The 12,309-nt window shown below is 31.7% G+C and overlaps 2 protein-coding genes across 2 annotated transcripts in view; one reads left to right on the top strand and one right to left on the bottom strand.

Annotated features, from left to right (window-relative positions):
- The window catches only part of Polr3A (RNA polymerase III subunit A), a 64,971-nt gene that overhangs the window by 51,083 nt on the left and 1,579 nt on the right, over positions 1-12,309 (bottom strand). Inside the window, exons 4-5 of the mRNA XM_072542590.1 lie at positions 11,993-12,082; positions 11,762-11,939 (exon numbers count right to left, since the gene is read on the bottom strand). Coding sequence (XP_072398691.1) covers positions 11,762-11,939; positions 11,993-12,082 — 268 coding nt within the window. The remainder of the gene's footprint in view (positions 1-11,761; positions 11,940-11,992; positions 12,083-12,309) is intronic.
- LOC140449424 (heat shock protein 70 A1-like) lies at positions 7,816-10,018 on the top strand. The gene has a single exon (XM_072542588.1). It carries the CDS (start codon positions 7,949-7,951, stop codon positions 9,890-9,892), a length of 1,944 nt encoding a protein of 647 aa, XP_072398689.1. The 5' UTR covers positions 7,816-7,948; the 3' UTR covers positions 9,893-10,018.

Below are 12,309 nucleotides of genomic sequence, written 5' to 3'. Positions count from 1 at the left end.
GCCAATGTAGATAGTCTTTGACACTATTATTACTACTATTATAAACTCCTTTTACCCTATGATGTACGATATATAATTAAGATATGATCAGTGGGCCTCAAACAGTGGGCGTTAATATTTAATTTCCTGTATTTTATGTTCAGTAATAATATTTGATTTTACTGTATCAAAGGCAAATAAAATGAATATAATATGTATATACAGGCCGTGTTAAAAGAAGTGGGACGGAATATTTTGAATACTCGAAATTATTTGTCGACATCAAAGGTTCAGCAAGGTCTCTATAAGTCTCTATTTGGCGTAGAGTGAAAATTATACGAATGGTTTTGCATGCAGTTAAATTGGAAAATACTTGCCAAGTTGCTGGTATGTCCAAATTTGAAACAAATACATCCAAGACTTTACTTTCTGCAGACACTGTATTAAATATAACCGTGAAACAAATTGACACTAAATCACTTACGAGTTTTCAGCAAAACAAAATGTTTAAACACGTGTAGTCCAGTAATTAATACCAAAGCTATTGAGAGTATGCAAACCAGTAATTAGACCGAAGGTACGAAGGAAGAACGCTAGCGTCATCTGTTGTATTGGATGCATGTTTATCATAAAAATGTTTGGCTATATCCCAAACTAACTCAATTGCATTATAGTGGCAATGGTAGAGCGGAAGTCGAAGAACTTCATGGCCATATTTAAGAGCCATTTGGTCAGTAACAAATTTCTTTTGAATTTTGTGCTCTCCACACCTCTGAAGTAAATCGACTTTTAAAAATATGTCACTGTGATAAATTTTCTTTTCTGTCAACCACAACTTTATTATTTCTTCTTTTGTCCAGCTGCTTGCGTTTGTGAACTGCCATACAGATGTCAATTGACCCATATTATTTTTTTCCAAATTGAAATAACTTTCGACTTTTAGAACTAAACGCCGTTCTTCTGGAGATAACACTCTACGTTTCGACTGTATTTTATTTACTTCCAAATTACTCATTTTGCTTTAAAGTACCGCTTCACTACACTACTATAAAAAAAGAGGTACTAATATACAACTACTATACCCTAAAAAGGACGAGGGTTGTACAACAGACGAAACAATCAAACACAAATTATTTAACAGCCAATACTAAACAAGCATAAACACTGCATTGATTGTGATTGCAAAAACCGTTCGAATGTTTTAAATAAGATTTTTGCTGATTATGTATTTTGTTAAATTATTAAATAACAAAAATACAACCCACGACCATCAATTAATTTTTAACGATGAACAGAAGAGAAATATGATGACGTTTGAATTTGATCTACATTGTCGATGACAGTGTCGTTAACAGAAAGATATTTTTAAACAGCATGAATCATTTTTCAATGATTATTATTATATTTATTAAATTTATTATTATTTATCACATACTTATTTTTCAAATAATATGTTCTTGTAAAGGCATAACTTTGATTATTGGGATTGGATTATTTGATATATTATTAACATGTAATAAATTCACTGTTTAAATAAATATCCGTACTCGTACTATTGCAATAAAATATTAAAACCAATAAACGATAACTTGTTGAGCAGTGCTGATTGAAACAACAGAGCAGTAAAATGTTATTCATAAAAGTTGTGTAAAATATGTCGCCGCTTATTTGGTCCGCTAGTAATAAAGTTACCAGCATTTAATTGCAAAGCGGTCTTCTTAGGTGAAAAATATTATAGTGCTATAATAGAGGATGCTAATTTAACATTAAAGTAAAACACTTAGTGTAGTTTGTATGTTCCTTGCGACGGTCGGCGCTCGATATTTGTGTCACGTCAATGGAAGTTTCCAGAAAATTCTGCCGTATTTTGGATGTTATAGCAGGGGAACGAAAATAAGGTTTTGTTCTGGAATAATAAAATAATTTTGGAGTATTTATTATACATCGTTTTCTTTATTTTGTCTTTTTAGATTATTAATAATTGTACAATTTTTACTTTAAAGTGATCAAACTGTATTATTTACTATATTTATTAATTTTATAAGCAAACCAGTTGATATACAACTTTTCTTCCATATATCTAGTCCCATCTTGAGAATTTTTACAATCTTGACAGCTTTGCCAAATCTTTTTCACAATCATGTCATCATTTTAATGTTGATATTTTACTCATTTTTCAATCTTAGATCTTAGTGTGATTAGAGCAAATGAGGCTATGAGAGCAAGAGTGGGCTAACCAACATTTTGTTGATAATTGAGTTATAGATTGCAATCACTTCTAATGACCTAACCAGTCTAACCAACATTTCCCTATATTATAACATAAATCTCTCCAGTAAGGTGATTTTGTATTATAGAAAATAACAAAAATTTGAAAACAGGAATGGGCTAACCCACGAAGTTGTGGAATAGACCAAAATTGTTCAATACATAAATATGTAAAAGAATGCAAGAGTGGGCTAACCATCCTCTTTGTAGGATAGACCGGTTTTAACTGCTAATCAAGGATATGTATCACACAATCTAACCTTCCAATGAATAGATGTTTATGTTAAGGTGGAAATTTGACTGTGTAGTGCAGAGTTTAGGAATCCTTTATAACTTTTACAAAGGAGAACATGCTAAATGTGATTTGTAGAACAATAAAATAAAGTTCTCAACAGTTCAAGCAGAAAAACCTGAATTTGAAGTAACACTAGAGGTTCACCAACGAAAAGCAGACCGTGCTAGATGTGGTATCAAACAAGATGCAGAGTATGCAAAACAAAATCCTGAAGAAATTACAGTGATTGCATTTAACTTGATGCGAACGTTGCCCACACCAGTTATCAGCACTGGAATTTCTTACTATAAACGCCAGTTGTGGGCTTACGTCTTGGGAGTCTATACAAAAAAAAATCTAATACTATATTCCGATCAATGCGGAGGGCAGAACCGTAACATTAAAATAGCTGTCCTTTGCGATTTTATTGTGTCACATCCTGATATTGTGGTGGAAAATATTGATCATAAGTTTTTAGTCAGCAGACATTCTTACCTTGCCTGTGACCAAGATTTCAGAGTAATAAGTAAGCAAAAATTTTTTTTAAAGATATCTACGTACCTGACGACTGGATAAAGGTAATAGCACATGCATGAAAAAAAGCACATTTTACGGTCATAAAGATGACAGAAAACGATTTTTATTCTACGAAGAAGTTAGAAAGAAATATAACAAATCACAAACTTGATATACAAAATTCAAAAGTCCAATGGTTACAGATTCAGTGGTTGCAATACAAGACAACAAATTGATTTACAATTTACTACAAATACAGCAATAATGCAGATGGTCTCTTTTACTCACTAGATGTCAAAAAGAGGACATTCAGGGAAATACTTCAGGTAGATTATCTTTATCCCAATGGACATCCAATAACTGAAGCAAGAAAAAAAGATCTTTTGGAATTACTTTCATTGATACCTCCAATACATCATGGATTTTACACAAGCACCAGAACAATAAGATCCACTATAGAGCAAAAAGAAGAGTTCATTGGCGATAAATTTTGTTTTTTATTGAAGCATATTTTCAACATTGATATTGTTTAATTGTATTGTACTCTAGGTCTAATCCACATTCCTATTAAAAGTTTTAAGGGCACACTGATGCAAAAACGGTCTAATCCACAAAAAAAGCTTAAATTTTTATATTTTTGTTAAATATACTGCAAAATCTTCGAGTTTTTTGTTATTAGTTAATGATTTGTAAGCAATGACTACCTTTTGGCATCATATTTTAATTTTATAAAATTTCAAAAAAATGTATATATTGTTGGTTCATGTAAATCCATGTATTCAATATTTGGGGTTAGCCCACTCTTGCTCTCATAGCCTCAAATGTAAGATTGTAATCACTTAGACCGAAGAAATAAGATTTCTCTGGGGACTGTGATTAATCCAGATATCTGACAATTTTTTTAGTTATTATAGGCCTATATAAAGAAATCCTATGTTTTCCGCATAAATTTCGGCGTCTTTTTTTACTTAATAATAATTTTGTGTAAAAAATGCCATTTGTTCGATTTTTTTCTTAGCATCAAAAAGCTTAATTTAGGAAAGATTACAAAACTTTATCTTTTAATACATAAAAAAAGCTGTAAAATGGCGATTTTTAAAAGTTGTAAAATTAATTTGTTGCTTCAAAAACTACAAAATAAGGCAAAAACGTTATTTGTTTATAACTATTGTTAAAAATCAAATAGGCACTTGTTATTCCGCCAAATGTTGTATATGGCGGTCTTTAATAAACACTCATAGTTTCAGTTTGATTCATTAATAAGTTTAAAAGTTATTTTATTTGTTTATTCCAGGGACTCTTATTTGCAGACCGTACACTTCCACCACACCGTCCATACGTAAATTAATTAGCCAATTAGTATGAAGAAATTTGATAAAATATAGTAAATAATAAAGTTTGATCACTTTAAAATAAACTTTGTACAATTATTAATGAAACAACAAAGACAAAATAAAACAAAAACGATCTCGAATATTCAAAACTATTCTATTATTCGAGAACAAAACCTCACTTTCGCTCCCTTGTTAGAACCGTCAAAATACGGTAGAGAATTTTCGGGAAACTTCCATTGACGTGACATAAACATCAAGTGCTGACCTTCGCAAGGAACATACAAACTGCACTAAGTAGTTTACATTAATTTTAAAATAACATCTATTATTTAGTCTATTACTTATAGTAGTTATTTTTGTTGTTAAATATTGATATATATTATTAATGAAAATACAAATCTAAACAAAATAGAAACAGAACAATGGATAGCCTATACAAAAGATATACAGTGTGTCCGTAAAGTATGGAATAAATTCGATATTTCCTAAATGAAAAGCCTTTTTAAAAAAATTTAAAACACGCCGATTTTTAAGTTTAATGTTCTACATTTTACAATAAAATTTTATTATACACGGTGATAAACATTAAGGTGATGACATCATCGGTTCTTTTTAAAATACAACACCCCGTATTTTAGGACATTTTTAGATCGATAAAAATGAGCTGATTCCAAAAAAGTATAATACTGGGGGCTAACGGATATAATTTGAAAGGTATGCGCTTAGAAAATTAATTTTTATTGATTTTTAATATTAATAAATTATAAATAAAGTATAATAAATAACTTAAAAGTAATCCAGTAATTAATACATGACTTTATCTTAAATGTTCGATTTGTAGCCCTTGTTGTATCTGACAGTAACCCAAACGTTGTACAAATTCTTGTAGAACCTTGTTTATGGTTTCTAGAGAAATATTGTTTATTTCTTTACGAATTCTTGTTTTTAAATCTTCAATGTTTGCAGGTTTCGTTTTATAAACAATATTCTTCAAATGACCCCACATAAAATAATCCAAAGGATTGAGGTCTGGCGACCTCGCTGGCCATTCAATATGTCCACGTTCTATCGTCTTATTATTTACGTGTAGATTGCTGTATCTAATATTTTTCTTTGATATAACCATGAATTTTGTTTTCTTTATGTTTAGTGACAGACCAAATTCTTTAATCGCTGCAACAACCTTATCTAAAACTCTTTGTAGATCTGTAATATTTTCTGATATTAGTATTGTATCATCAGCATATTTAATTTCACGTATGGGTAGGCCATTTATTTTATTTAATACCTGCTACTTCATCTTCTAATGCTTTTTTGAATATTTCCTCTGAGTATGCATTAAACAATGATGGCGACAAGACACAGCCCTGTCTAGCACCTCTTTTGATTTTTATTAGTTTTTAAATTATTTATTCTTATGACAGCTTCTTGTTCATAATACAGATTATTTATTGTTCTTATATCCCGTGTGTCGATGTTCTTTGTTCACAGTAGTTTTATTAACGGATTATGTTTCACTGTATCGAATGCCTAGTTATAATCTAGGAAGAAGACATAGATGTCCTGGTTTAGATCTAAACATCTCTGTATTAGCACATTTACAGCATATAATGCTTCTCTGGTTCATTGAGCATTTCTACGCAAATAAGGAAATGGGAATATAAAAATCATTATCAGTACGATTTTGTCGAATGCTACAAAATTGAACGTAATTTGATCGTGTATTTGAACCATTAGACCAAATCGGCGCGATTTGACGGCAGACAAACAAGTCAGTCTGCAGCAGTACGACAGAGTTGGTCGAGTCGTAAATTTGATCGTGTGTATTGTGACAACAACAAAATCGTACGACTGCAAAAAAATCATTTGCTGGTAAATTTCGAAAATGGCTTATAGCTAGAAGTTTTTAAGAGATTTCTTTGACATTTATAAAGAACAAGAGTGTCTTTGGAAAATAAAATCAACATCTTATCATGATAAAACCGCTAGAAAAAAAGCTGTGAACATTTTGGTTGATAAATTTCAAAAAGTGGAAAAGAATACTAATGAAGAGTTGGTAAAAAAGAAAATTAATAATTTTCGAACATGTTACAGAAGGGTATAAAAATTATCTGGATATAATCGCAATTCTTCTAATAAATGTACGTATTTATAGAAAAGACAGTATGTATGTCTTTTCAGTAACCAATCTTTGCACCACCTACATTGCTTGTGTTTTTTTTTTCGTTTATACAAGAGCAAGCGCCGCTAATAGTATATCGTTATCTGACATATTTCTGATTTAAAAGTAAAACTCATACTGCAAAATCGTTACGTGTGTATTCCCATCCGATTTTCAACATTATTGTACTGGAATTGCATTCGACAAAATCGTCCTGCGTCGTTGGAACGCCAGAAATGATAATTTTGAGATCAATGGCGGGGATACAGGATAAATAACGAAATAATAGATGTCTGTAACATTTAGAATATTTAACGATGAAGATGAAAGATACAAGGGGAATATAAATAACTAGCCAGAATAACTTTCTAAGAAAGTTAGATGTTTTTTATTGATAATATTTTATATTTAAACACATTATGTAGGTACCTATATTATTTGTTTATTAAAATTACTACAACTTCTTGGACATGAAAATTTCAAATACTCATAAATGCTTCGTCATTGGTTTATGACATTTCGTTGGGGCTTAGTGACAGTGTCATCTAAACTGTGCTATAAATAATTTTCAAACGAAGTACAGTCGATTAAAAGAAAATAAAAACAAAATGGAAACAACATATAAACTAAAGAAATATTCAATTATAAACCGAAAGGACGAAGAAGAGTTAGCCGCGCAGATAATATGAAGAAATATTGGATAAAAATAAAAAACTATTAAAAAAAGAAGAAGAGGATTTTAAAATATAAATCATCTTTATTTTCTTTTATAAAACTTCATACACAAATAAATCTCCTTCTAAATAACACAGTGCATCTACGCTAACGGTGCTCAGACACCCTTACTACAGCTATCTTATCATCCAAAAACTATTATATTTCATTTGAAGTGAAAAGAATTACAACATATAGGAAATACTTCGCTTTGCTATACTCAGAAAACGTAAAATATAATTTATAGAAAGTCGAGGTAGATAAAAATGGGCAAAAAAATAGTACGTTAAGTATAAATAATTATTGAAACTATTAAACTAATTATCAAATTTCCTTATCTAAAGCGTTTACAAATTAGCCTTCAAATATGTATTTTTCAAACTTAAATTTTTCTGTCTATTGTTAATCTTTTAAGACTCGCGTGCAATTGATTTTCGCCCCTTCTAGTTTATTCTTGACATAATATGTGCCAACGTACAGCTGTTTCTATCGATTGAACGAGAATATTCGACGAACATTCGAGAAGATTCGGGTCGGTTTTACCGTTTATATAAAAGCGAATCGGTACGGCGGCATTATCATTGTATTCAAATACGACGACAAGTAAACAAGTGATATCAAAGTAGTCAAACGAATTATTTGACAAAGTTTTTGAAAGTTTTGTGAATTAAAAGTATTATTGTGTGAAATTACATCAAGAAAATGGTTAAAGTTCCAGCTATTGGTATCGATTTGGGCACCACGTATTCCTGCGTGGGTGTCTGGCAGCATGGAAAAGTAGAAATCATCGCCAACGACCAAGGTAACAGAACAACACCCAGCTATGTTGCTTTCACAGATACAGAGCGTCTCTTGGGGGACGCTGCGAAAAATCAAGTGGCGATGAACCCTAGTAACACAGTTTTTGATGCCAAACGTCTCATCGGTAGAAAGTTTGACGATCCAAAAATCCAGCAAGATATCCAACACTGGTCATTTAAAGTTGTCAACGACTGTAGCAAGCCAAAGATTCAAGTTGATTATAAAGGTGAACGAAAAACATTTGCTCCTGAAGAAATCAGTTCGATGGTTCTCACCAAAATGAAAGAAACTGCAGAAGCTTATCTGGGAACAAGTGTTAGAGATGCCGTTATCACAGTTCCTGCCTACTTTAACGATTCCCAGAGACAAGCCACTAAAGATGCAGGTGCAATCGCTGGTCTCAACGTTTTGAGAATCATTAATGAACCAACAGCAGCAGCCTTAGCTTATGGTCTTGACAAAAATCTGAAAGGTGAAAAGAATGTACTTATATTCGACTTGGGTGGAGGTACATTTGATGTGTCCATTTTGACCATCGATGAAGGCTCATTGTTTGAAGTAAGATCCACAGCTGGTGACACTCATCTTGGTGGTGAAGACTTCGATAACAGGTTAGTCAATCATTTTGCTGATGAATTCAAAAGAAAGTTCAAAAAAGATCTGAAAAATAATCCAAGAGCTCTTCGACGATTAAGAACGGCTGCAGAAAGAGCCAAGCGCACTTTGTCATCCAGTTCTGAAGCCACTATAGAAATAGATGCTCTTTTCGAGGGTATTGACTTCTATACTAAAATTAGCAGAGCAAGGTTTGAAGAATTATGTTCAGATCTCTTCAGAGGAACACTACAACCTGTTGAAAAAGCCCTGAATGATGCCAAATTAGACAAAGGACAAATCCACGACATTGTTCTGGTTGGTGGTTCCACACGTATTCCTAAAATCCAACAACTTCTTCAAAACTACTTCAGTGGCAAACCATTGAATCTTTCCATCAACCCAGACGAAGCCGTAGCATATGGTGCAGCTGTCCAAGCCGCAGTATTAAGTGGAGAAACTGATTCGAAGATCCAAGATGTCCTACTGGTTGATGTAGCTCCTTTGTCATTGGGTATAGAAACTGCAGGAGGAGTTATGACCAATATAATTACAAGAAATTCAAGAATTCCATGCAAACAGACCCAGACGTTTACAACATATGCTGACAACCAACCAGCTGTTACTATTCAAGTATTTGAAGGTGAGAGAGCTATGACAAAAGATAATAATCGTCTGGGAACATTTGATCTAACTGGCATTCCTCCTGCGCCTCGTGGAGTTCCAAAGATTGAAGTTACTTTCGACCTGGATGCCAATGGTATACTCAATGTTTCCGCCAAAGATACTAGTTCTGGTAATACCCGCAACATCACCATAAAGAATGACAAAGGGCGATTATCACAACAAGAAATTGACCGAATGTTATCAGAAGCCGAAAAATATAAAGAAGAAGACGAACGACAGAAAGAGAAAATAGCAGCAAGAAATCAACTTGAGGGGTACGTCTTCCAATTAAAACAAGCTGTGCAGGACTGCGGAGACAAATTATCATCTGAAGACAAGTCAGCAATCGAGAAAGAATGTGAGAGCTGTCTAAAATGGTTGGATAGCAACACTTTAGCTGACAAAGAAGAATACGAAGACAAACAGAAAGAATTGACAAGAGTATGCAGTCCCATCATGACCAAATTGTACCAAGGAAGTCAAAATAACAATCAGCATAGTGGTGGAATGCCAGGAGGTTGTGGACAACAATACGGAGGATTTGGCGGAAGACAAAGTGGCCCTACAGTAGAAGAAGTCGATTAAATTTTTTATAATCGATCTTAAAGTTCCCATATTGTGATATTTTGATTCATTTTTGTAAGACTGTATTAGCAATTAATTTATTTTTTATTGTTAATTATAGATAATAATAAATTATTATTATGTTAATTTGTGTTTTATTTTTATAATGAAACTATCAGCAGGTAAAATTCATACAATTTATAAGAAATTTTTAACATCTTAACTTTTAATACTTTCATGATGGGAATTTAAATATCCTGGTAATTTTTCTTCTCATTCAGTCTTATTTTTTTCGTGTTTGTCTCTTAATAGTTATGACACAATTTAACAACTTATAGTTTATTAAATCTTCAATGGATTTTCTTCCTCAACGATTAATAGGTCTTTGAAATACTCTTTTCATTTTTTTTTTAATTTATGTGTAGTATTTTCAAGATTAGTTTGTCTTTATTCCTACAAGAATTTTTAAAGCCTTTGCTCATAGAAAATTTAACTTGGCCTCCGTAGTTTTCTTCCTTTATTTCCACACAAGAGTATCATCACACACTTGTAATAGATTACTTTCACATTTCACAAAAAATTTTGTTTATCAACAAACTTTTTGTATGCTCTCAACACTTTCGTAAAAAAAAGTTAAAAGCATTAAAAAAGCACATCGAGAAAGGGTTGCAAGCATTGGAAACCACTGGGAATTTCCCTTTTAAATTGCATTGAAAAAATGTTGTTAAAGGCTTTGAAAAAGCATTAAAAGCCTCCAGAGAAGGAACATACTAAGCGTTTTATTTTAAAAAGTTGAAATCATTGAAAAATTGTTAAAAAGAATTTAAAGCCTTTCAAAAAGTACCTTAAAACCGTCGTGAAAGTATTAAGAACATAGAAAAAGCGTTGTAAGAATTTGAAAGCATGATAAAAGTGTTAATAAATATTGAATGCATTGAAAAAATTATAAAATTGTAGATGATATATTTAAAAGCTAGAAAAAACTTCATACATGTGTTGAAAAAGCGTTATAAAGTATTAATATAACTGTAAAAGCTTCGAAAACGTATAGTCAGAGCTTTAAATATGGTTAACGATGTAGAAAATGTGTTATAAACAGTTAATAGTATTGAACAAGCCTTAAAAATCATTGAAAGAGAGTTAAAAACCATTACAATCACTCACAAGTTATTAATTGCATAGAAAGCGTTATAAAAAGCATCAAACAAATGTTAATAAGCATTGGAAGCATTGAAAAGGCTTTTAAACTCGTTAATGGCGTCTAGAAAACGTTAAGAGCATGGAACAAAAATTAAGAATCATTAAAGCAATTGAAAAAGGTCGAAACTCCAATTATTAGAGTCTCAAGAAAATGGTAAACCCATAGAAAAAGGGTTGTAAATAGTTAAAAGCATCAAAAAAGTAATAATAATCTTAGAGCCTCTAAAATCCCAAGTAAAAAGAGTCTGAGATAGTGTTAACATCGAAAAAGTACAGTACCAGCGTTAAAAATACTTAACAGCCTAGAAAATGCGTTGTAAACAGCTAATAGTATTGAACAAGCCTTAAAAAGGTGTTAAAGAGCATTAAAAGCATCCAGAAAGCGCCGTAAAAAATTGAAAGTTTCGAAAAACTGTTGCAATAACCATTGAAAAAATCTTTGAAGGTGTTAAAAGCATTAAGAAACCGTTAAGAAGCATTGAAGCCGCTGAAAAAAGGCTTAAAACTTGAACAAGTGTTAAACCCATTTAAAACGTGTTATAAAAGTTTGAAACATCGAAAAAGTGTTAAAAAGTATTGAGAGCGTTGAAAAGGCTTTACAAAAAAAACTGCCAATATGAATAAATTTACAAACATAAAAAACAGACGACAAAAGTGAATGTATACATAAAATGTGTAGGTTTTCCTTACCATCATAGCCAGTGGTACTCCAGATAATTCACTATTGATATACAACGCTGATTGTAATTGAAGAAAATCCCAACCTTCTTGATACATGTTCACAGAAGCACCAGATTGTTTATGCTTCTTAATGACATCGTTAATGAATATAATTTCTGATTGTTTCATCGTCAAGTCGTCCTCATTACTAAAACATATCACACTATAATCTTGGTAATTATATAAGATAAAATGACTTACGTTCCAGCCTTTAAGTCCGAGACAACTGATGGTCGAATAGTGACAGGAGGCACTAATAATCTGGTGAAGATTAGATCTTTTGGCTGCGACCTAAAAACATGTTAGTTTAACAAAGATTTTCTCTAAAATTCCTATTGTAAGATTCTTCGTATAAACTCCCTTTCATATTCATATTCAATGATTGTGTTACGTTCAGTTATATGCTGTTCCAACAGTACAGAGTTGTCTACTGTTCGAAATACTGGAGATAATAAGGAAATTTTAATACTTATGACAATAATATAATGTTGTTTCACCATTCAAGGTGACATAACAAA

The sequence above is a fragment of the Diabrotica undecimpunctata genome, chromosome 9 (assembly GCF_040954645.1).
Source record: "Diabrotica undecimpunctata isolate CICGRU chromosome 9, icDiaUnde3, whole genome shotgun sequence".
NCBI classification, from domain to species: domain Eukaryota; kingdom Metazoa; phylum Arthropoda; class Insecta; order Coleoptera; family Chrysomelidae; genus Diabrotica; species Diabrotica undecimpunctata.
The sequence above is the reverse complement of the archived record's forward strand: the minus strand, read 5'-3'. Positions and strand labels throughout refer to the sequence as shown.

Excerpts from the sequence above, each read along its gene's own strand:
- LOC140449424 (XM_072542588.1), top strand. The coding sequence starts at position 7,949 with ATGGTTAAAGTTCCAGCTATTGGTATCGATTTGGGCACCACGTATTCC.